Source organism: Onychostoma macrolepis, chromosome 20 (assembly GCF_012432095.1).
Source record: "Onychostoma macrolepis isolate SWU-2019 chromosome 20, ASM1243209v1, whole genome shotgun sequence".
Classification (NCBI taxonomy): domain Eukaryota; kingdom Metazoa; phylum Chordata; class Actinopteri; order Cypriniformes; family Cyprinidae; genus Onychostoma; species Onychostoma macrolepis.
The window spans coordinates 29,812,977-29,839,015 of NC_081174.1; the positions used below are offsets into that span (position 1 = coordinate 29,812,977).

Consider the following 26,039-nt stretch of genomic DNA (forward strand, 5'->3'; position numbering starts at 1 on the left):
GAAACCTGCTTGTAGCTCGATTTATGTGAGTCTGCATGTCCTAGTGATAGTGTGTGTGTGTGTGTGTGTGTGTGTGTGATTCTGAAGTTAGAGTTAACTAATCTCAGATAAACAGATGGTCGTCTTTCACTGCCACCTGTTACTAAACAGAGCTGAACGTCTGCGTGCGTGACTGCTGAAACCTGATTGGTTCCTTCAGAGGAAGTAGATTTAGCCAAAATTTTGAAAATTACTTTTTTTTTTTTTTTGCATTACTTTTCAGCTCCATTTAGGAGCGCAAAAAATTATACACTTGACCTTAAAGGGCTCAAAGATTCACATTTTCTTGATCTTTTGAGATAAACAAGTTCATTGTATTTCTGATGTGAGAAATCCAAAAACCTAATCAGTGACCGCTCATTAGTTTTTATGTCAACCATAAAGGTATTTCATAATTAAATATATATTTATATTAATATATATAATAATAATGTAATATATTTAATAAGTTATATATATATATATATATATATATATATATAAACTAAATATATAAAAATGTAATATATTTGTATTAAATATTAATTTAATTAACTATATATTTGCAGTATTATTGTTTTATCATATATATATATATATATATATATATATATATATATATATATATATATATATATATTATTATTATTATTATTAGTTATGTATATTTATGTTTATGCATAATATATTTAAATTATATATATATATACACACACACAAATAATAATAATGATAATGTATAATTACTTGTATTAATATTTAATACATTATAATATGTTACACATATAATACATATATAGAATTGCAATACAAATTACAGCATTTGTAGAAAGTGGCTTCTGTTTTGTTGGCATGTGTTTCAGGGAATCAGGAAATCATAACTGCATCTATGTCTCCTGATCTCAACTCTTATAGTATATTGTAGTTTACTGTATTGACCTTCACTGTAAAACAGCCATGTTAACGTTACACATGAACGGGGACATGACGGAGGACTCGGGTGAGAACGCTGAGATGGACATGGACAGTCCTGCCAAACTCATCGCTCAGTGCTGCAGTGAGCAGACCGAGAAGATCCAAGATGATCCAGAAGAAGTGATGATGATGATGATGATGAAGGAGGAGGAAGAGGCTTGTGAACTGACTCAGGACACCGATCTGAACTCTTCCTCGTGTCTCACATCGGCACAGAGCAGCACCGAGGTCATTTTTGATGGGATGGATGTTGCAGAGGAAGCCAAGTCAACATCAGAGGAGAGGAATACAACAGGTGAGAGACAATTAAATGATGAACAATCTGAAAAAGCATGATGTTTAGGGGTGGTGATTAGTATAAAATAGCTGATACCACAATAATAAGCTGAAAGAAGAAAGAAATGAAAACTTTTACTAAGCAAGGATGCATTAAATTGATCAAAAGTGACATTAACGACATTTGTAATGTTACATAAGATTTCAATTTCAAATAAATGCAAAGAATCCCGAAGAATGTTGGTTTCCACAAAAATATTCGGCAATATCAGTTTCAACATAATATCAGCATATTAGAATGATTTCTGAAGGATCATGTGACACTGAAGACTGGAGTAATGATGCTGAAAATTCAGCTTTGATCACAGCAATCAATTACATTTTAAAATATATTCAGATAGAAAACAGAATATATAACAGAAGTTTTCAGAATATTACTGTTTTTGATGTATTTTTAGCAAATATTTTTAAAACCTTTTAACATCAACATTTTTAAAAATGTGACTACGCCGCTTAAACTAAACAGCAGTGATGAGTTCACCTCTGCGCTCGTGAAGAGAAGACTCTTAACCTCAGGTTCCTCGGGTTCTTCGGGTTCCTCAGGAGGATTGTCCCTGTAAGAAGTGCACTTGTATCCCTTAACAAGATCATGTCTGCTAGTGACAAACGTTGATATTTCACTTCACAATGTGGGCTTAAAGTGCAAATTGTGCAATGTTTGGGGCAAAAACAATGGTATAACATGTAAATACTGTGGAACATTAAAAAGCCTTGAAGGTGAAGTGTGCAATTTTTGATATTAATAGAATAGTTAGCATAATACTCAAATCTTGTGTCATTCCAAATCCATAAATTGTTATTGCTTTAATAATCTAGTATTCCAGTAAAGTTGTCTTTATTCAGGTAGTTCAAGGAAGCTCAGAGAGCTTGTTGTTTTGTTTTTGTATTATTAGAGACTTTAAAGAAGCGTTTGAGGTTTTACAAATCATTATTTAGTAATCAGACATGACTGGAAAAGTCACTTGTTAAAAAGTACATGGAAACCATTATCACCATTGTAAAAATTATATGTGACCCTGGACCACAAAACCAGTCTTAAGTATCAATTTTACGAAATTGAGATTTATACATCATCTGAAAGCTGAATAAATAAGCTTCCCATTGATGTATGGTTTGTTAGGATCTGACTATATTTGGCTGAGATACAACTATTTGAAAATCTGGAATCTGAGGGTGCAAAAAAATCTAAATATTGAGAAAATCACCTTTAAAGTTGTCCAAATGAAGTTCTTAGCAATGCATATTACTGATAAAAAATTGTGATATATTTACAGTAGGAAATTCTCTAAATATCTTCATGGAAAATGATCTTTACTTAATATCCTAATGATTTTTGACATAAAATAAAAATCAATAATTTTGACCCATACAATGTATTTTTGGCTATTGCTACAAATATACCCCAGCGACTTAAGACTGGTTTTGTGGTCCAGGGTCACATATGATGTTTTCCATTACTTTGACTCATTCAAATAATTTAACCAATTGTAACTTAATTTTTAAATTAAACCAGATTCAACCAGACAAATAAATAAATAAATGACTTGTATGTGCAATTTGATGGCTTTTAAATCAGATGGGATTTTTTCAAATGCAGCACTAATGTTTGTCTCTTGGTGTTGTCAGAGCTGGAGGACGTGCTGGACTCTCTGCAGCATCTGCAGCTGTGTCTGACGGATGCTGAGAGTCAGCAGGATGTTCAGCTGCTGCTGGAGCTGCTGCTGCAGTCAGACTTCCAGCAGGCGTTCATCACGCACCGCAGCGTGGCTCAGAGCATGAGACGCCTCTGTCCGCCGTTCCCGCTCACCGCACACGCACAGCAGCTCAGAGACGAGGTACAGCTCTCAACACATTACCAGACTGCATAACTGACATGCTCAGAACAGAATGACATTTACAGAAGCCCAGCTAACAAAAATATGTTTGCTAATGTTCTTATTTAGTTACGAAAACATTATTTCTGAAAGTTCTCTGAACATTCAAAACATTTTATTATTATTTTTAAACGTATTAAAAAATGTTTTGGCTTTTGTTTTTGTTTTGTTTTTTGTTATACAGAAGTTAAGGGAACATTTTGTGTTCTTTTTGTCTGTTTGTTTGTTTTGCAGAAATTATAGGAACCTTACATTGGAATGTTCTGAAAAAAGTACAATTTTAAAAATGTTAGATGAACATCCAACTAAAACGTTACATTAAAAAAAAAAAACATTCCATGAATGATTTATAAATAAAGCTGTTTTGCTAACATTTTGAAAATATTTATTTATGAAAATGTTATTTATGAATGTTTCTTGGTTATGCAAACATTAAGGGAACATTCCTTTTTTTATTATGGAAACATTACTTTGGAATGTTCTCTGAATGTTCTGAAGCGAGAAGTAACATTTTAAAAATATTAGACAAATGTTCAACTAAACATTTCAGTAAAAAAAAAAAAACCTTTTTTTATGTCCAGGTTTTATGTAAGTAATCTTGATATAGTAAAGTAACTATTTACTTTATATAATATATTATTTAATATATATTTATATATTATATTTTAAATATATTATATATTGTTATATATAAACATTATTATATTGTTATATTGCAAACATTATTTCTGAATGTTCTCATTAAAACGTTCAGTTTTTTAAATGTCTTAAAAATGTTTTTTTGGTTATGCGAAGGCAACATTCCATTTTAGAATTTTACAGACATCATACGTTCGTTTTGAATGTTCTCTAAATGTTTTGAAAAAAAAAAACATTCCATAAACGATATTTTTATCAAATTGGAAATTGAAGGTCCAGTCAAACACATTTCTTTGTGTGGTATTCCCTGCAGTGCAGTGTGCTCTGTTGCATACTGCACACTTGAAGGACGTCATTCAGCTATTCCATGCATGCTACAAACTTGCATACTATGCCCTGTATATTTCAGAAATAGTAAGATTAGCAAGTTATTATGCCATTTTTTACCTGCTTATTCTGTCCATTCAACTCAGAAGAATGCAATAGCATGCAACTCTGCATGCTTAAAAGTAAATAATAAAATAATAAGCATAAATATGTAAATCACTCACAAATATTAAACAAAATAATCTTTTAATTAGTTATTGTTATCTATATTTTTCTGTATTCAAGGAATTATACACTACCGTTGAAAAGTTTGGAATTGGTATGATTTTTAAATGTTTTTGAAAAAAGTCCCTTATGCTCACCAAAGCTGTTTTTATTTGATCAAAAATACAGTAAAAACTGCAATATTGAGAAACATTACATTTTAAAATACATATATATGTGAATCTGTTCTTTTTTGTGGTATTTGTAGTCATTGTACTTGAGCAAAGGCGTCTGAAGTGCTTAATAAGGACGTGGTAATTGGTTGATCTGCCCTGTGCCAAAGCATAGCTGGATGAAGCTGGGTTTGTAATCCGTCTCTGGCTTATGGACTGAGACAAGATACTAAGACAAGATCCTGGAGGCCAGAATGAGATCTAATGGATTATTACAGTCACTGTATGTGTGTGTGTGTGTGCTGATTAGGTGATTAATGCAACGCAGAGAGGTGTTAGCGAGCTGTTTCATCACGTACTCAGCGTGAAATAACATTCACAAGCCTTTTTATTTCTGTAATGTGATATTTCATTGGGAAATATTTCACTCAAAAAAAAAATTATCCATTTGACTAGATGTTAGATACCATATGGTTGTAGACGTTTCTTACACTAAGAAAATGTATTATGATTTATGAGGATTTGTTCACCCAAAAATGAAAATTTGCTGAAAATTTACTCCCCTTCAGGCCATCCAAGATGTAGATGAGTTTGTTTCTTCATTAGATTTGGAGAAATGTAGCATTGCATCACTTGCTCGCCAGTGGATCCTCTGCAGTGAATGGGTGCCGTCAGAATGAGAGTCCAAACAGCTGATAAAAACATCACAATAATCCACACCACTCCAGTCCATCAGTTAACATCTTGTGAAGTGAAAAGCTGCGTGTTTGTAAGAAACACATCTATCAAAATCCACCCACATATGTGTTAAGGAAGGTTTTGGCTTATAAACTGTGCTCGATCTGTGCAGATTTCTCTCCTGATTCAGACCAGAGCGCTCTTTTCACTGGAAGCGTTATTATGGTTTATGAACTCGTATTTTAGCAAGAAGCAATGTTTTGAATTTAACAAAGTCTTAATTATAGAAGACATTATCTCATAATTGATGGACTGGAGTGATGTGGATTGTTTTTATCAGCTGTTTGGACTTTCATTCTGACGGCACCCATTCACTGCAGAGGATCCATTGGTGCAATGCTACATTTTTGCAAATCTCTTTGGATGAAGAAAAAACTCATCTACATCCTGGATGGTACATTTTCAGTATATCTTCATTTTTGGGCATAAGATCTGTGCATAATATCCAAGGGAAAATTATGCGATTTTCATCAGGTTATTTTTAATAAACAACAGTCATAGTGATGCTTGTTCAGATAGTACAGGTCTAGATGAAACTCTGCTCATCTGTGTTGTTGACTGCTGCTCTTGGTCTTCAGGTGGAGAGTGTTCTGCAGTCCAGCAAACACACCGAAGCCACAGAACTCACAGGCCTGCTGACGTCACTACACCTGCAGGTAAATCACGAGGAATCAATCTCATACAACATCTGCATCATTTTACTAAAGTTTGATTGGACACACATCCTTTGATGCCAGCAATAAGGAAATGGGAGTTTCTCCTCCCATTTAAAAGCTGAAAAGTGAAATGGCCAGAAACATTTAGTTTTTAAAGGCAGGACTTTTTCAAAGCATCAACCCAGCTAACAGTGAACATACTCACAACTTTAACGGTTTTTTTAGAGGTTAAATAAATGTCAGGACAAAACGTTCTTAAAATAATGTTTGTGGAATGTTCCTATAACCTTATTAATATTTGCTATACGTTGTCCTAATGTTGAGAGAAAATCAAAATTCCCATGATGTCCTTAATGTTATTTTTACTTGATGAACATTCTTATTCTCGGAATGTCCTTATGATGTTCTTTGATGAATGTTCTAAGAAATGTTTACGTAACATTTAAATAGCATTATAATCTTGACATTTTAACATTCTTGGAATATTAAAAATAACTTTCAAATTGCATTATATTTTTGGTTAAAAAAAAAATCAAGTTAGTAGAACATTGTACAAAACTTGTAACCTTTAAATAACATTCAAATCATGAAACGAAAACTGGGCATTTTGTTGCTTTAGAAACATTTCAAAACAACGTCACCACAAATTTTATTATTTTATTTTATTACCTAAATTTACTATCTGGGAAATGATACTCCATAACTTCAATTTACATTTTCTGAATCTAAAAATTGATGCTGCCACCTAGGGTGTTCGGGTGTTGCTATGCAGTTTCTAAAGTGTTCTTAGTGTTTTAAAATGTTGCTAGGCAGTTGCTAGGGTCTCCTGGGTGGTTGCAAACATTGCTAGGCTGCTGCTAGGGTGTTCTCTGTGTTTGATTGGGAGTTGCTAGGTAGTTGCTAGGGAGTTGATTTGCAGTTTATAAGGTGTTCTAGGTGTTTTAAAATGTTGCTCTGTGGTTGCTATGGCGTTCTGGGTGGTTGCAATGGTGTTGCTAGGTAGCTGATAGGGTGTACTCTGTGTTTAATAGGGAGTTAATAGGTGGTTACAAGGGTGTTGCTAAGCAGCTTCTAAGGTGTTCTGAGTGGTATAGCATGTTGCTATGTTCTGGGTAGTTGCAAGGGTGTTGGTAGGCTGTTGTTAGGTACTTGATAGGATGTTCTCTGTGTTTGATAGGGAGTTGATATGTGGTTGCTAGGGTGTTGCTATGCAGTTTCTAAAGTGTTCTAAGTGTTTTAAAATGTTGCTAGGCAGTTGCTTGAGTCTCCTGTGTGGTTGCAAGCATTGCTAGGCTGTTGCTAGGGTGTTCTCTGTGTTTTATAGGAAGTTGATAGGTGATTGCTAGGGTGTTGCTATGCAGTTTCTAAAGTGTTCTAGGTGTTTTAAAAAATGTTGCTAGCCTGTTGCTAGGGTGTTCTCTGTGTTTGATAAGTATTTGATAGATAGTTGCCAGCATGTTGCTATGCAGGTTCTAAATCGTTCTAAGTGTTTTAGAATGTTGCTATGCGGTTGCTGTGGTGTTCTGTCTCGTTGTAAGGGTGTTGCTAGGCAATTGCCAGGTAGTTGCTATAGTGTGTTCTCTGTGTTTAAAAGGTAGTTGCTAGAGTGTTTCTATGCAGTATCTAAGGAGTTCTAAAATGCTGCTATGCAGTTGCTATGGTGTTCTGCCTGGTTGCAAGGGTGTTACTAGGCTGTAGTTGCTATAGGCTGTTTTCTGTGTTCACTAAGGATTATCTCCTTCCATTTAAAAGCTGCCAAGCCTTTTATTTTGTTTTCAGAAATATGCATGATGAGGTTAGTTGCAATTTATTGTTTGCATCTTTCTGTCTGCAACCACATCAGGCCACACCTGAACTAGTGAAGTAGATGCATAGTTGTTTGATCAAAGAATCAAGACCTGATTTGTTATCTAACTTATTCAGGCCCAAAACAAGGGTGTGAAAACAACCTCTCCCTGTGTCTATTTGTACACACCACAGGTTAGATCCAATTAACGGCCTTAGAAACAGATACCTGCCACAGAATGGGCCATGAGATGATTCCCCTCCCCGCAGATATTCAGCCCTCCTGCTGCGTTCTGTCACCACAGCGGCTGTTTAAAACAGCACAGCTCTATTATTCTTCATACGGTATGAATGCATGAGGAGGTAAGGGGTGATATGATGACTGACAGCACTGTGGGAGATTATGGCGGATCAGGTTTATGTTCAGGTTAAACTGTGCATCGCGTTTGGCAGAAACTGGAGTTATTATTGCGAGGTACGACATGTCTGTCACCTTCACTGAGGTAAAGCGCCAATCCTGTGGCCGGGACAGAGTCTCGGGTTAAAGACATGGGCAGGAACTTGTTTGGGTGCTTCTGAGCTTAAAGATGTTTGACTGTTTGCTTGTTTAAATGACATTTTAAAGTAGGGCTTTTTTTCAAAGCATACGGTTATTTTACGTAACTTGTTGCCAACATAATGCTAGGGCATTGTGAGTGGTTGCTAGGGTGTTGCTATGCAGGTGTTAAGTTGTTATAAGTGTTTTAAAATGTTGCTATGTGTTTGCTGTGGTGTTCTGGGTTGTTAGGCTATTGCTAGGGTGTTCTCTGTGTTTGATATGGAGTTGATAGGTGGTTGCTAGGTTGTTGCTATGTAATGTCTTAGGTGTTCTAAGTGTTTTAAAATGTGGTGTAGTTGCTATGGTTTTCTAGGTGGTTGCAAGGCCATTGCTAGATTGTTGCTAGGTAGTTGATAGGGTGATCTCTGTGTTTGATAGGGAGTTGATAGGTGGTTGCTAGGTTGTTGCGATGCATTGTCTAAGGCATTATAATTGTTTTAAAATGTTGTGGTGTAGTTGTTATGGTGTTCTGGGTGATTGCAAGGGCATTACTAGTAGCTGCTATAGGACATTTTCTGCGTTTGCTGGGGAGTTGCTAGGGTGTTGCTATTTAGTCACTAAGGTGTTCTGAGTGGTATAGCATGTTGCAATACGGTTGCTATGCTGTTCAGGGTGGTTGTGAGGCTGTTGCTAGGTAGTTGTTATAAGTTTTTGAAATTGTTGTTATGCAATTGCTATGGAGTTCAGGGTGGTTGCAAGGGTGTTGCTAGGTAGTTGCTATAGGGTGTTTGCTGTGTTTACTAAAGAGTTGCTTTGTGGTTCCAAGGGTGTCGCTATGCAATTTGCTAAGGTGTCCTAAGTGTTTTAAATGTTGCTATGCAGTTGCTATGGTGTTCTGGTTGATTGTAAAATAGTTGCTAGGGTGTTTAGGATTTTTGCTATGCAGTTGCTGAAGTGCTATGAGGGTTTTTGTTGCTGTGCAATTGCAGGGGTGTTCTATTTGCTACGTGGTTTCTAGGGTATTGCTATGCGGATGCTAAGGTGTTCTGGATGATTCCTTACTGGCTCAAATCAAAAGAGTCGATGCTGACATCTCCATTCACCAGGGTTGATGTTCATCTCTCTTCCTCAGGCCCTGATGGAAGCTCACGACTGTATTGCTGAGCAAGAATTGGATGTCGAAACTATTGAATCCGTGGACCACGATGAAAAGACCACCAAACTGGTTTCCCTGGAGAAAACTCGTGACATGCCTCTGGTAAGTGTCTGTGTTATTCATCTACATAATATATAGTCTCTAAGGGCAGCATTGAATATGTCACTGTAGTTTCTGACAATGTGTTTGTTGAACCACTGCACCTTAACATTGTTTAGGGTGTGACCGTTCGGAACGAACATGACTGTGTAATCATCAGTCGGGTGGTGAGTGGCGGGACGGCTGAAAAAAGCAACCTGCTCAGTGAAGGAGATGAAATCCTGGAGATCAATGGCGTTTCAGTCCGTGGAAAAAGTGTTAATGATGTTCACAACGTTCTGGTGAGATCCAAAAAGTCCTAAACTCTTTTAAACTTACTTTACCAAAATCATTTGTTGACATAAGGTAAACTACTGCTCAAATTAAAAAAAATATCATGTTCATGTTCATGAAGACTTTATTTATTTGATTTAAAATACAGTAAAAACAGTAATATTGTGAAATATTATTACAATGTAAAATAACTGTTTTCTATGTGAATATATGTTAAAATGTAATTTATTGCTGTGATTAAAGCTGTATTTTCAGCATCATTACTCCAGTCTTCAGTGTCACATGATTCTTCAGAAATCATTCTAATATGATGATTTGCTCAGGAAACATTTCTTGTTATTATCAATGTTGAAAACAGTTGTACTGCTTCATATCTTTTGTGGAAACCATGATACATTTTATTTTTAAAGATGCTCGGATGAATAGAAAGTTCAGAAGAACAGCAGTTATTTGAAATCTTTTGTAACATCATAAATGTCTTTACTGTCACTTATGAACAATTTAATGCACCTTGGTAAATAAAAGTATGAATTTTTTTCTTTCAAAAAAATAAAATCAGTTTACATCTGTGTTCTTCTTGTTTGTCTCTAGTCCTGCATGCATGGGTCCCTCACGTTTCTCCTCGTCCCAAACTCTCAAAACAAAATATCTCCTCACCGACCAACTGTGGTATGACTTCATCTGTAATTTCTTCATTTTCATTCCTTCCTTTGAATGTGTGTTTCTAGACTTGTCTTCAACTCTGTTTCTAACCCTAGTAGGCTTTTTGCCACAATGCATTCTGGAATTGCCTTATGCATTAGTATACTTGTGAAAAATTTAAGATAGTTTATGAGGCTGATACCTTTGATAACTACCATTTTTAATAGATTTCATGCTTGGTAGCAGCTCATTAGGGTTTGGTACAAAGCTTATACATGAGCTTTGTCCTCGTCTCATCGTTCTCTTTCTTCACAGATGCATGTGAAGGCAAACTTCAGCTATGACCCATCTGAGGACCTATATGTGCCATGTAGAGAGCTCGGCCTCTCCTTTCAAAAGGGAGACGTCTTACACGTCACCAGCCAGGACGACCCCAACTGGTGGCAGGCGTACCGGGACGGACATGAGGACCAGAAGCCCCTCGCTGGCCTTATACCTGGTTAGAGCAATTAGCGGAGTGCCTGCAGAGTTATAGGATAGAGACAGAAAAAAATGCATGTAAATCCATTGAAAAAAGAATTTAATGTTTTGCTGAATAGGGCGACATACAATGATATTCATCATGCATTTGCAATGAAATTACACTTTTTATTTGCCAATTACGTTTAAACCCTGATTCGATGATTATAGTGTTATTTTATTATTATTTAAATGGTATTATTGTGCTTATTAATATTTTGAATTTGCTTTTTTTAATATTTTCTATGTGTATATACGTATATATAAGTTATAAATATATGTTTTTCTAATTTTGTTGTGTGCTGTTCTTGTTTTTCTTATTTTTATTTTATAATTATATTAATCTAATTAATATTTATTTCAGTTTTGGTCAAAAGTCAGAAAAATATTGAGATATACTTATGCCACTATTGTCCATGTGTCGTTTTTTTGAACACTGACAGTTTTGTGTTTTTCAGAGCAAATAACACAGTCTTTCCCAAACTAGTAGTCGCATGTCTAGTACCGTGATAAGATCATCAGTGGTCATCATTTGTTGTGTTCTTTCAAGGGAAGAGCTTCCAACAGCACAGAGAAGCCATGAAGAAAACCATTACAGACAGAAATCAAGAGCATAAAGGTGAGCTGGACCACATCTGTCTGAAACTCACTCACTTCCTGGCAGAAAAAAACTTCTATAGAGACACAAACACAAACTTTGAGCTTTCATCATCCTTAAAACACTGATAATAGATCTTCTTTCCACAGGAAAACTTTGGTGTGCAAAGAAAAGCAAAAAGCAACGGAAAAAACTCTTGTTCAACCCTAGTAAGAATATCGGTGAGTATCTGCCGAATTCTTAAAAATGAAATCAAAATTGAAACTCAACCTTAATTGAACTAATTGTTCCTGCTGTTATTTTGTTAGTCATCAGTTCTAGTGCAATGAAAATGCTTTTGTTTTTGTTGTGCAGTTGCTAGGTGTTCTTTGTGGTTTCCAGTGTGTTGCTATGCTGTTGCTAGGGTGTTCTGAGTTGCTTTTTGTCTTGCTATGCGGTTGCTAGGGTGATCCGAGTGGCTACTAGTGTTGCTGTGTGGTTGCTAGGTTGTTCTTAGTGGTTTCTAGTGTGTTGCTATGCGGTTGCTGGTGTGTTCTGAATGGCCTCTAGTGTCGCTATGCAGTTGCTGGGGTGTTCTGATTGACTCCTGAGTCCTTGTGTTGCTATGGGGTTTCTAGGGTGTTCTGAGTGGCTCCTAATGTTGCTATGGGGTTGCTAGGGTGTTCTTAGTCATTTCTAGTGTGTTGCTATGCGGTTGCTGGGTGTTCTGAGTGGCTGCTAGTGATGCTATGCGGTTTCTAGTGTGTTGCTATGCAGTTGCTAGGGTGTTCTGAGTGGCTTCTAGTGTTGCTATGCGGTTGCTAGGGTGTTCTTAGTGGTTTCTAGTGTGTTGCTATGCAGTTGCTAGGGTGTTCTGAGTGGATTCTAGTGTTGCTATGCAGTTGCTAGGATGTTATTAATGGTTTCTAGTGTGTTGCTATGCAGTTGCTAGGGTGTTCTGAGTGGTTTCTAGTGTGTTGCTAGGGTGATCTGAGTGGTAGTTTACTGGTGCAAATCCAAATGATCCACTGTAATTCCCTTGCTATGGCTTGAGTGCAAGTATAGGTTTTTTTCTACTCGTTTTAGAGTGAATTTGATTCAGCTGATGGGTTTGAGGTGTGAATGGTTTCAGGTGGGTGAAAGGCTGAGGAATGAGGATATAAGAGTCGTTAGCTAACTGACAGACATTCACGGAGGGAGGTTTCTTCTCCTGCAAGATGGGCAATAAGAAATAACAATGAAAGCATTTCTCACACCCGAGTTGCAATTTGCATTTAAAAACAGAAGGCATGCTGAGAAGGAACACAGGTTTACCTTTAGCTTTTGGGATCCAGTGTTTACCTTTTGTCTCATGTTGTGGACATTCATTGTTTGGGAATTTCTCTGAAAACACATGTTGAGCTGAGTTCAATAGCCCTGGTATAGACTAACGAGATTAATATTTTGCAAAAACTCATCAGTAATGAATATTTGTAATTGTTCAGAGGATTACACTGAGGATATCCTGACCTATGAGGAGGTGGCACTGTACCATCAGCCTCCCAACTGCAAGCGCCCCATCGCTCTGATTGGTCCACCCAACAGCGGACATGATGAACTGAGACAAAGACTGCTCTCTTTAGAGCCTGACCGATTCACCGGTGCTGTTCCACGTAAGATTATACTTTTTACAACTTTGGCTTAAAGTTGCTTAACATGAAAGCCAAATTACAGGAGGAGTCACAATGGCTCGCTTCCAAAACCTAGTGAGCTGCATCGATATTAAAATTATATGTCATAAGAGACTTATTACACTGTAAGATCATACTTATGTGGGCAGCTTTCCTAAGTTTTGGAACGGAACTAATTTCATTACTGAAGGAATAGTTTACCCAAAAATGAAAATTTGCTGAGTTTGTATCTCCATGGGAACAGCTTTAGAGAAATGTAACATTGCATCTCTTGCTCACCAATGGATGCGCTGCAGTGAATGGGTGCCGTGTGAATGAGAGTCCAAACAGCTGATAAAAACATCACAATAATCCACAAGTAATCCACAATATCTTGAATGGCCCAAGGGGAAGACATTTTCAGCAAATTCTCATTTCTGGGAGAACTATTCCTTTAAGAAAAACTGGGTTGCATATACAATCAGGAATTAAAGCATACAAACAGACATTTATTTATACACAGCCTGCTGTTTTGTATTGTACATAGATGTATTTTTGAACATGCGTTACAGACACCACACGAAACCCCCGCGCTCATGAGGTCAACGGCAGGGAGTACAACTTTGTATCACGACAGAGCTTTGAATCTGACCTGGCTGCAGGGAAGTTCATCGAGTCGGGCGAGTTTGAACAGAACTTGTACGGCACAAACACAGATTCAGTCAGACAGGTTGTCAACTCAGGAAAAATCTGTTTGCTGTGTCTGCATCCCAGGGTAAGATGGAGTAAGAACCCATAATGGAACATGCATGGAATTGGTTTGCTGCATGTAAAATAAATAAAATAAAATAAAAACTGAAAAGGTCAGTAAAGTAATTAATAGGCAATGTGCAATAACAGAGTGGAATTAAGAAATAACATGACCAGACATAACATGAAATAACAAAGGAAATTATGTTTATTAAAATGTACACAAAAGAAGCTGTGGAAATCCTACATCCTACAATTTTCACTTAAGCAGTTTTTCTTATATGCAGCACTATTAAAGAAAAAAACAAAAAAGCAGTACAAAAACAAACAGCGGTTTTTATTTACATTTTTTTTTTTTTTTTACATTATCAAATCAAACAAAAAAGGCAAGGACCAAAAGTCAAAGACAGCACTAAACAAGAGAGCACTGAAATAAATATTACATTTACATTGAGAAAAAAAAAAGGGTCTTTTTATATTTGGTTCTTAAAATATAAATAAAAGGGTCTGCTTTTCACGTCGCATAACTGATGATCTCAGCCTGTCGTTCGCACGTCACTCAAGATTGTGTTCCAATCAGAGACTGCGATAATCCCTACGTACCGTTGGTAGGCGGGGCTTATGGAGGACGCTCTGAACGCTGAGAGCCTGCGCGCATGTTCTGCAGCGTCTGAGCCAGGTTTGAGGAGGCAGCGTTTAGTTTTCTTCATCTTTTCTGCTCGAAATGGCATCGGCGGAGGATGTCGGAGCGAAAAGGCAAATGTTTTATGAAATCGAGTGCGTTATAGACGATTGCGATACTGAAGTTGGATACAAACCCTTGTCAGACAGCGACGAGCTCGACGATTCGGCGGAGGAGGAGGAACCGCGGGAAGAAGAGTGAGTAATACGTCATGTGTAGCGTTTTTACCTGTTGTGGGGTAGAAAAATGATCCTTTTATTGCTTAATGCAGAATGCATTTCTTAAAGCTAGATAGGAAAAACAGTGCTTGCAAGACACCAAGCATAGTGTGAAAAATAGTGTAAATAACTCCATATAATCAAAACTACCGTAATACACTAAAATATGAATCATTTTAAAACATGTATATCTTCTCTATCTATTTATATATGTATATGTATCTACAAAGAGAGAGAGAGGAAGAGTGTTACATTATAACAGTTTTTCTCGTCTGCGAAATGGGCAAAAATCGGAATGACGTCATCTTGCACTCAGGGGCGTATCCATATTTTTCTCCAATTAAATGTGTAAGCGTGTCCAGTCCTCTAAATATTTGAACATTATTGTTCATGGCTGTGATATAAACTAAAGGCTATTGGATTTTCTAAAAAAAAAGGGACGTGCCTTGATGCACACCATTCCAAAATGTTAAAAACTGCTTTTCTTATACAGACAACTATATAAAATTGGGAAAAGATGCAATGATCATCTGTGCTCAAGAAAGTCTACAATACATGGAGAAAGCAGTCATTTTCTCTAATAATTATAGTCTTCAAAAGGGTCTGACACTGGTAAAGCATCGTTGCTATGCAACAAAAACAGCAATCTGCAATGGGAACTGTGCGGGTATATGCTGTTTGCAAAAAATACACCGCTTTTAAAGGGGGAAGGTGCTTCTTGCAGCCAAATGGTATGGTTATTGCATTGTTAACCAGTCAAATTTTGACCCTTTTTTCCCATGCCAGACATAGTGCAGATAATCAGCAGAATGCATTCTCTTCTTTTATGATAAACAGAAATTATTGCCAGACATAGAGCATTTTCTAATTATAGTAAGTTTTATAGTCTAGTAGGCTGTGCGCCATAGGGTATTGTTAAAATAAATAAATATAAATATATATATATATATATATATATATATATATATATATATATATATATATTTATTTATTTTTACAGAGCCTATGACTTTCAGAGAGACAGATAAGGCTGCACAATTTGGGTGAATAAACTAATTAAAATTTTCTAAGAAAATATTTAAGTGTGATTTAAAAAAAAAAAAAAGCTATTATTTATTACAGCAAGATAAGTTTTGCTGTGATTGTTTGTAGGGATGCAGTATTTGGCCAAAAATATTGTGATTCATATATCAATATGACTACATATAATAATAATAATAATAATAATAATAATAATAATAATGATTTACTAAATAAAAATAAACAAAATATGAAATTGTGCTGCTATTGTAATATTTCACTGTAATATATAAAAAATGGATATTTAAGGAAAACAATATAATAAAAATGATTTTATTTCACAGTACAACTGTAAAATTACCGTATTGATATTTATGGCTGTCTTAATTTTCAAATGTTTAGTTTGTCGGTACAATTAACAATTAATCTCCGCACACCTGACAGGTGCGTTCAAAGACCAGCCATGTCAAAAACTGAAAAGCAAAAAACAAATCCCGCGCACTATCTATGCAAAAGGTATCAAAATATTTATTAACAACGTTTCGGTCGCATGACCTTCATCAGGAATTTTCAAACAAAGTTTGTCGGTACAACAGCAGGGAGCCCGTAAAGTTTCGCTTTTGTTTTCAACAATTTCAACAATTGTTTTCAGTTTTATAAGCAATTCTCATTGAAAGTTTGGGAATATGGTTCTTAAGCGACCCAAACACTGAAAACACTGGATCATGAGCTGTTCGTGTGTAAATGAAAACAGTGCAGCGCTTCACTATGAAACATATTGAGCGGTTTGACCTGAGATAATATATAAATATATATATATATATATATATATATATTAAGAGTAATTAATAGACAGCAAAGAATAGCAGAGCAGTCTTGCAAGCACTGCAGTCAATGTATTTTTTGCATTCATGAAATCAGTTTTTTTTTCCCCTGTGCTTTTTATGCTTTCCTTTGCCTAAAGTGTAATAGATAACAACAAACCTCTTTAATGTGATATAGCAATTAAGTGTATTCATTATATGTTACAGTATTGATTCTTCTGAAGAATGGGAGCCTCTCAGGCGCTCAAAACTAAAGAGGAACTCATCCTCCTCGCCTTCATCGTCTTTACCACGCCGGAGAGGACGGCCACCTAAAAGTGCTTTGAAACCCTCCCCAGCAGCTCCAGTAATGGCCCGCATGCCAAAAAGCACCCCAGCCATCTCCTTACCTCGACGGAGAGGCAGACCGCCTAAAGACAAATCTAAAGCCAAACTCTTTCCCAAACCCAGCCCGTATCCAACGATAGTGCCTAAACCCCCCCCTTATGCCACGCTGATCCCTAATTCCTCCATTAAATTTGGCCCTCATTCCACATCCACCTTTACACTTAGCTCTAATTTCACTCCTATAACCCTTACCAATGCCGCCTCCTCCATTAAACTGAACCCTAATTCCACACCCATACTCATCTCTAATCCCGCTTCCACTTTTAAACTCAGCCCGAATTCCACAGCCGCCTCCCATCAAGCACCGATAGCCACGCTCATCTGTACACCAACATCAACAGGGCTTCTGTTAGACGGCGACACCAATGAGATCAGGGCGGTGAAGGAAGAGGAAGCGTGGGAAGAGAAGTGAGTAAATGCATGAATAAAAGAATGTCCGTTTATTTTAATTTTTATTACATTTGGTTTACAGTGTAATGTATTGAAGCCTGTTTCTGCCAAAAATCTCACTATTTGGAATTTTTCTTAGAATTCTGTATATTTATCTCAGAATTCTGATTTTTTTTTTTCATAATTTTGAGTTTACATCTCGCAATTTTCTTTTTTTTTCTTTTTTTCGCCTCAAAGTTTATATTTTCAAGTTTATATTTATACATTTGTGAGTTCATATTTCACAATTAGTTCTTTTTTCTCAGAACTGCGAGTTAAAAACTTTCCAAATGTGAAATTGAGAGTTTTTTTCTGACAATTATGAGAAAAAGTCATAATTATGAGTTGTACACTCAAAATTGTAAGAAAATGTCTGAATTGTGAAATAAAAAGTTGCAGTTACCTTTATTTTCCGTTTTTATTTTTCGTGGGTTCTATAGTAATGTGACCTGGACACATTTCAATCATTCGATTAAAATTTTTTTTTTTGCCTTTTTTTTTTTTTTTTTTGAGAGAGAGAGAGATAAATTAATATTAAGCAAGGAAACAATTCATCAAAAGTGACAGTAAAAACATTTATAATGCTACAAAATATTTATTTATTTTTCAAATAAACGTAAAATAATGAAAATCATTGTATTACTTGAGCAGCAAATGAGCATATTAGAATGATTTCTGAAGAATCGTGTGACACTGAAGACTAATGATGCTGAAAAATTCAGCTTTGATCAAAGCAACAGTTTACATTTTAAAATATATTTCAGTAGAAAATGGCTATTTTGAAAGGTAAAATTCACAATATAAATTTTTACTAAACAAATGCAACCTTGTTGTGAGCATTAGAGACTTCTTTTAAAAACATTAAAAAACTCACCAACCCCAAACTTTTGAACGGAAGTGTGAATTGTGTGACATGCATGCATAATGACGCATCTTTGGTTTGTGTTACAGTGTGGATGCTATTGAAGAATGGCCTATTACAAAGAAAGAAAGCCTAGTGCGTTCAGAATCGCCAAATGCAAAGAGGCAACGACTCTCATCTCCGATCCTTCAATCCACAACACCTCCACGGACAGACAGACCCTTGAAGCACAGTTCAAAAACTACCCCTAGTCCTCTGCCTGAACTTGCACCCATAGCCACTTCTGATCATGTGCCCACCTCTCAACCGACTCCCACAACCATCGATGAACCATTGACCGCTATACCCACATCTGATCCCAACCCTAATCCTGCACCCATCAGGCCTCGGGCCGACAGCGACCTTGATGGTGACAGCGACGAGATCAGTGATTCGGGGAGGGAAGAGGAACTGTGGGAAGAAGAGTGAGTAAGGAAGTCTTGCATTTATTGTAGATTTTTGTCATTCAAGTTTATTAGCACAGAAAACATTTTTGAATCTAATAAAAAGGTCTCGTGATACATTGAACTTGTTTGCTAAAGATGCAAGACATGGTCAAAAGCATTGGTCTAGTAGAATGCAAAAACGTTGTGTGTGAACAGCCATAGTCACTTTTTTATACAAAATAAAATTCTATACAATGAAAGCAATTGCTTTCTGTTCCTGTTTCTCTCTTATTTTTAAAAAAACAAAACCTTGAAGATTCTTGAAAGGGTTATGTCAGTAATATTTCAAGATAAACACTTAGACTGAAGCTGCTTAGATTTACTTGATTATCCATACATCCTTTTTAGAAATATCATGTTCAAATGTGAGTATCAAATATGATCATCAGGCTTTTGAGGAACATTTATTTCATTTTTTTTAAACTCTCAGTCATCATTGTATTGGATTGTATTGTATATATTGTTCTCCACAATAAAAATGACAGAGCTTTGATCATAAAGGATTCCCGTGAGTCATTAGAAAGTCTCAAAAATCTGAAATTTGATTAAAATGTCTTAAATATGTGTATTCTTTTCTTGATCTTTCATGTGCAAGAGTGCTGTTCCTAAATATTAGCACTTTTGCAAATGTGATGTTGATTTAACAGTTCAATAAATAAATACAATCAATTTAGAATATATTCAATGTATTTTTAATCAATTTTGAGAAAGGAAACTTTCCAAATGAAACCACAGCAGATAGGCAGAACAGTTGTGCATCTCTGAGCAACACAGCTCAGTTATTGAATGAATTAGTGTTTTGAACAAATCAATTTAATTATTAATTCACTCATAACGCTGTGACTTGCCACCATCTACTGCAGTTTTACTTTTTATTTAAAGTGCTGGTACTTTTTAATTTCAATTAAATATTTAATAAAAACAGCCTCATAGCATTATATTTATGCAGTGAATGCATTCAAAAACTTGCTTTGCAAAATGTTGTCCAATTATCTGTTGTCTAATCAACAAAATCCCCAAACATATGGAAATATAATTTTTTGTCAGCATTGCACTGCTCTAACATACAGTACTAATTTTTATTTCTTTGTCATAAAAATGTTTTAAAAAGCCTTAAATTTGACTTTTAAAAATGTGCAGCAACCCTGTCATAAAACTAAGCATTAAATTATCATCTTACCAAGACTAATATTATTGGGAGATATAGAGTGACAACTGATATTTATATTTAGCTTACCTTTTGGCCATATAAATATCAGAACCTGCGCCAAAATGCATATTCTTGTTCAATTTGGGCCTCTGAATAAATTTGTGGTGTTTTTTTCCTCCTGGAGTACAAGTCCTATATATATTATCCTATATCATACTGTATGAGCAATAAAAGCCTGATGTATCAAATGTGATACTCAACTAAAACGCATGCAAACTTATTTATTCATTTTGTCTAAAGGTTCAGTAAACTACAAAAAAAGTGAGAAATATTATTTTTTTATTATTATTATTTCATGTAAGGCTTTATAGGGTTAACCCAGATACTAGTTATCAGTTGTTGTTATTGTGGCCACTGAGTCCATGCATATAAAGTGTGTTTGTTTTGTATTACAGTCTTGATTCTGGTGACGATTGGAACCCTCTTCTGGAAAGTCCAGATCGTTCAAAATCACCTGCATCAGCTCAATCTCCAAGAATAGGCAACCCCCCTACACCCACATCATCAGGACCGATAGACAAACTCTCTATATCCACGTCTAAACCTGCTTCTGAAGCCACGCCCACACCCACTTTTGAAGCCACCACTTATCCCGCCCCTGAAGCCACTCCCACGACCAACCATAATTCCGCTCCCGCACCCATCCCTAGTCCAGCACCCACATTACCACGAAAGAGAGGCCGGCCCCGAAAGCATGCTTTAAAACCCAACCTCATACTTAAACCAACCCCTGATCCTGCTCCTACAACCCTCGCAAATTCATTACCAGCTGCTGATTCCACTCCCGTAACCATCTCCGATCCCTCCGCTGATCCCATTCCGGCATCAAGTTTGGATCCCGCTACCAATCCCGCAATCTCCACCAATTCTGAACCCAATCCCGAACCTGCTTCCACATCTGAAGCTATCCCACAACCCGCTTCGACCGAAGAGAAATGGAAGCCCGTCTCAACTCCTTATGCACTGTCATGTTCTGCCTTGGATTCACCTTGGACGAAAGTTGACATTAAGCCAGATAAGTGGCTTGACATCACCAATGAGGATGAGGAACCGGTACTTCCGAATTTCTCTCCCAAGCGGCCTCCAGGTCCACAGCTCACGACGGACGCAACGTATACACCCTTACAGTTGTTCCAACTCTTTTTCACCAACTCTGCAGTCAAGACAATCGTCCGAAACACCAACAGCAATGCCGAAAAGAGAGTGAAAGCTGGAAAGAAGTTCGTCTGGGTACCTCTAACCGTAGCCGAGTTCTACTCGTATATGGCGTTAGTTGTCTACATGGGACTGGTGAAGGCGAAGTCAATTGCAGACTACTGGGCGAGAAAACGAATGTATAACTTCTCGTACCCGCAATCCATCATGTCCCGAGCGAGGTTTCAGGCCATCTCCTGGAATCTTCACCTCTGTGATCCTCAGGAGGACGAGGAGAACAATAAGAAGAAAGGCACTGTGGGTTATGACCGGCTGCTCAAAATCAAGCCTCTGTACACAGACGTTCTTTCAGCGTGTAGGAATCACTTTCACCCCAACAGAGAGATTCTGGTAGATGAGAGAATGGTCGCTACCAAAGCTAGGAATGGACTCAAGAGATATATGAATGACAAACCAACTAAATGGGGCTACAAACTCTTCGTTCTTGCCGATTCGTCCTGCGGGTACACCTGGAATTTCTTCGTGTATGAAGGAAAGACTTCAACGTCGTCGGGGAAAGGCGCTGGGTACGATTCGGTAATGAGACTACTGGATCACAAGGTCCTCGGCGAGGGTTATACGTTATACATGGACAATTTCTACACCAGCCCGACTCTTTTCTTGGATTTGTTGAAGAACGACATCCTCGCTTGTGGCACGTTGCGACATGCCTCCACTTTACCGAAGGCCAATGATCTGAGCGGAAGATCTGAATTAGGATCCATCCGTTGGTTTCGACAAGGTCCTCTTCTGTTCGTCAAATGGATGGATGGGAGAGAAGTCCTCATGTGTTCCTCGATTCACAAGGCGTTCACGGGGGATACTGTCACCAGGAACGCTAAGGGTTCTGATGGGGTTTGGAGAACACGTCTAATTCCTGTTCCATCCGCTGTGAAGGACTACAGCAAATACATGGGAAGCGTTGATCTCTCAGATTCCCTAATAGAGTATTATAACATCCTCCACAAAACCACAAAATGGTACAAGACCTTCTTCTTTCATTTTCTTGACATCGCAGTGGTCAACGGTTTCATCCTTCACCAAGAATTGGCGAAAGCTCAGAACAAGCTTCCTCTCAACCATAAATTGTTTAGGGAAACTCTTGTTTCTGAACTTGCACGTGCCGGCAGAGGTGCCAAAGATCCCTCAACATCTGCCACGCCAGTCTCCACTAGAAAGTTAGCACACGTGCCGTCAACCCCTACTGAAACGAATGAAACTCTGTCCGACACGGAGTCGTCTCCCCCAGCCTCACCTGCCCAGACGGAGCGATGCTATCCAGAGTATTTCGGTTCTGATGCTACACATGGGAGGCGAGTTTGTGTGATGTGCAAACTGCAAGGAAATAAAGTCAAGACTCCCATATACTGCTCCCACTGCAAGGTGGCATTGTGCTTCGTGTCGTCACGTAACTGCTTCAAGAAATGGCACATGGATTATCACCTGGAAGATTTGTAGATATGTTGCATGTTTGGTTTTTTTTAGGCCTTTTATGACCATTTTTCATTTTGTATGAACTTATTTGTATAGTTATGACTCTATTAAATACAACTACAACTGATATAGTCTTGTGTTTTCTGTTTGCATCTTGGTGTACGTTTTTATCAGGTGCCTTTTCTACCGAATAAGTGCACTGCTGAAATCCAATGTTCATCATAAAAAGAAATGTTTACATAAAGATGAAGTGTGTATGTCTTTTTTTTTTGTATGTTAAATACATACTTAGTCGTATCTTAGTTCAATGAGATCAACTGTAAGTATGTTGATTTCCCTGGAAGGTGTAACATGGTGGAGTTATCGAATAATTGATCAGTTTGAGGATCTCAATGAACCCAACGCAACGCCGACTCATTAATGTCAGGAAACCTGTTTGATAGTAGTTATTTAAGCATCATTAAGATTTGTTAATATTAACAATCTCAATAAAATATTAATTGTTAATATTGTGTATTAAGTTTTATAGTTTTTTTTTTTTTTCCCATTTTAGTTAAAGTTTCTGTTTTATTGCCCCCCAATTTCAGTTAAGATTTTATTTCAAGTAACAAAAATGTATTTTTTATTTAATTTTTTACATTTTTAGTTTTAGTTATCTATAACAAAGTTGAAAACGATCATTCTTTTTGTATATGTGTTTGGTGATGCTAGTGGCACAAAAATGATAGTAGCCTAGTTGAGTGTTCTACACTGTTAAAAAAAAAAAAAAGAAAAAGAAAATTGAGCCAACTTAAAATTTTAAGGCAACCAGAGTTTTTTCAACTTGTCGTTTTAAGTTTATACAACAAAAATTTGAGAATCTCCCACAAAAATAAGTTGAGCAAACTCAAAAATCTGCTGAAGCTGGTAAAAAACATTTTTTAAGTTCGCTCAACTTTTTTTTTTTTTTACAGTGTATAGTGTTTTTTTGTTTGTACAGTTTCTGATCTGCCGTACAAGATTCACAATCACGACCAGCATTTGTTTCGTACTTTTCTTGCTGTACTTGTGGCGTAACTGTAGGCATTTCTAAGGTTGATATTTGTTGATTTAAATACAAATTCATTCAAACTTTAAACAATTGCAGTTTGGTCTTATTTAGTTAAAAATAATAATTGTATTCTGGTGATAATTTAGGAAAACCTGCCAGGTAGGTATTTTCACCACATTTGATTGTAGGTTAAGGTTAAGATTGCTATCTGCATATTTAGTTTTTTGTAATGATAGATGTTTCATCTGCAATAAGTTATACTGAGGCACAAGATGAGCTACAAAATCTTTAGAAAGAAAAAAAAAGACATTTTTAGGAATTTATGTCAAGTTGAAGTTGAATCAATGTGTTAAAACATCTGTGATCTAGAACAGAAAACTGAGAATCAGGTATTACGAAGTAAAAACAGTGGGAATTATTCAATCTTATTAGAATTTATTGGCCTAAACCCCATTAATTTCTGACCCTGACTAATATAATGCAAAAAAAAATTACAAAAATACAAAGAATCAGAAAACCTAAAACAACAGGACATACACTAATGCAAATTTGTAGGTTACTGTTTTTATTTGCCAGGAAAATGATCTTTATTATGACCTTGACATGTTTTTGTGATCTTAATTCGTAGGATTTTGGTATTTGTTGCAGATTAGTTTTGGTTTGAAAATAGATCCATCTCGTATTATTAGACAGTGAACATTACTATATAGTGTTTTGTATTTGTTTCTCTGGTTTACATTTCATTTGGTTATTTGTGTTTTATATTTCTCAGTCCCTGCGAGTGCTGTGTTCCTCAGATCTTAAACCATACATCATCTTCATCAGGCCTTCTTCTCCTCCTCCTCCTCCTCCTCCTCAGGAGCGATTCTCCACCCTGCTGACCAGAGGAGTGAAGAAACACATGGTCTTCAAGATACACATTTTTCCTTTCCTATATATATATGTATATATATATATATATATAGTAAAAATATTTTGTGAATAGTACATATATATTTATATATAAATAAATGCATATATATTTTTAATTATGTGTGAATTAGGTTTTTGAGAACACAAGCAACATAATATTTCACACCAGATTTCTCTTTTGAGGAATTGACAAAACGATAATTATGTTGTTTCCTTTGCGCAGCCTGAGGATGTGAGAGAGACCTTGGAGAAAGTGCGTGAGATGGAGCACAGCTACGGTCACTTGTTCGATGCGGTCATCACAAACACTGAGCAGGAGAAGAGCATCTCTGAGCTGCTGAGAATCATTAACAAACTGGACATCGAGCCGCAGTGGGTCCCTACAGCCTGGGTCAGCTAAAAACACTAGAAATGTTCTGATGATGTGCACAGTATGCTACCTTTTTTTTTGTGTGTGTGTGTGTGTGTGTGTGTGTCTGTTTGTTAAAGGAATAGTTCACCCCAAAATGAAAATGTCTTCATCCTCAGGCCATACATGATCTAGATGAGCTTGTTTCTTCATCAGATTTGGAGAAATGTAGCATTTCATCACTTGCTCACCAATGGATTCTCTGCAGTGAATGGGTGCCGTCAGAATGAGAGTCCAAACATCACAATAATCCACACCACTTCCTCACGCTTCCTCCAGTGAAAAAGTCAATCACCTGTTGTCTCTCACATCAAAATCCACCCATGTATACTGTTTTGGACTGTTTTGGCTTGTAAACACTGCTTGATCTGTGCAGATCTCTCCTGATTCAGACCAGATCACTTTTTCACTGGAGGAAGCGTTATTATGGAATATGGACGTCTTAATTATAGAATTTGTTTCTTACAAACGCAGCTTTTGGCTTCACAAGACATTAATTGATGGACTGGAGTGGTGTGGATTATTGTGATGTTTTTATCAGCTGTTTGGACTCTCATTCTGACGGCACCCATTCACTGCAGAGCATCCATTGCTGAGACACTGATGCAATGCTACATTTCTACAAATCTGATGAAGAAACAAACTCATCTACATCTCAGATGGCCCATTTTTGGGTGAAATATTCTTTTAAACATACTAATTCATGAGAATCCATAAATTAAATTCATGTATTCACATAAATATAGTATGCTGTACATCATGCACAGTATGCAGTACACTATTTTTCCATTTCAAAGAAGCCTAAGATGCTGCAATATAGATTCTATAAGATTTGTGGAGATTTCTGCAATATTGTTTTATTCCAGTATTTTGTGTTTGTAGTATTTGACTTCTAACATTTCCATACCTGTAAAACAAAAAACAAAAACAAATTATTTTCTAAACATAGACATATATCATCAAAATATTTCCTCAGCATGGAGGATATTTGTGAACAGTTTCATATAGCTTTAAG

The 26,039-nt window shown here is 36.5% G+C and overlaps 2 protein-coding genes across 3 annotated transcripts; both read left to right on the forward strand.

Annotated features, from left to right (window-relative positions):
* The first annotated feature begins 1,002 nt into the window (after positions 1 to 1,002).
* pals1b (protein associated with LIN7 1, MAGUK p55 family member b) lies at positions 1,003 to 25,611 on the forward strand. Its single transcript, XM_058754975.1, has 13 exons — positions 1,003 to 1,288; positions 2,956 to 3,164; positions 5,863 to 5,940; positions 9,396 to 9,521; positions 9,638 to 9,799; positions 10,383 to 10,460; positions 10,749 to 10,932; positions 11,503 to 11,571; positions 11,700 to 11,771; positions 13,014 to 13,181; positions 13,751 to 13,953; positions 24,476 to 24,607; positions 24,839 to 25,611. The coding sequence occupies exons 1-13, from the start codon at positions 1,003 to 1,005 to the stop codon at positions 25,013 to 25,015; spliced, it is 1,944 nt and encodes a 647-aa protein (XP_058610958.1). The 3' UTR covers positions 25,016 to 25,611.
* LOC131526833 (anti-sigma-I factor RsgI2-like) lies at positions 14,455 to 23,133 on the forward strand. 2 transcript variants are annotated; one of them, XM_058755422.1, is made up of 4 exons: positions 14,455 to 14,807; positions 16,880 to 17,467; positions 18,440 to 18,814; positions 20,441 to 23,133. In XM_058755422.1, the coding sequence occupies exons 1-4, from the start codon at positions 14,653 to 14,655 to the stop codon at positions 22,695 to 22,697; spliced, it is 3,375 nt and encodes a 1,124-aa protein (XP_058611405.1). In that variant the 5' UTR covers positions 14,455 to 14,652; the 3' UTR covers positions 22,698 to 23,133. The 2 variants fall into 2 exon arrangements, with proteins under 2 accessions (XP_058611405.1, XP_058611406.1); XM_058755423.1 differs by having other exon boundaries at positions 14,468 to 14,807; positions 18,440 to 18,818; positions 20,441 to 20,579.
* Positions 25,612 to 26,039: the final 428 nt, after the last annotated feature.

Coding starts and splice junctions, on each gene's coding strand:
- pals1b (XM_058754975.1), top strand. CDS start 1,003: ATGACGGAGGACTCGGGTGAGAACGCTGAGATGGACATGGACAGTCCT. Junction 1,289..2,955: donor AGAGGAGAGGAATACAACAG/GTGAGAGACAAT, acceptor TGGTGTTGTCAG/AGCTGGAGGACGTGCTGGAC. Junction 10,933..11,502: donor CCTCGCTGGCCTTATACCTG/GTTAGAGCAATT, acceptor TGTTCTTTCAAG/GGAAGAGCTTCCAACAGCAC.
- LOC131526833 (XM_058755422.1), top strand. CDS start 14,653: ATGGCATCGGCGGAGGATGTCGGAGCGAAAAGGCAAATGTTTTATGAA. Junction 14,808..16,879: donor GAGGAACCGCGGGAAGAAGA/GTGAGTAATACG, acceptor TATATGTTACAG/TATTGATTCTTCTGAAGAAT. Junction 17,468..18,439: donor GAGGAAGCGTGGGAAGAGAA/GTGAGTAAATGC, acceptor TTTGTGTTACAG/TGTGGATGCTATTGAAGAAT.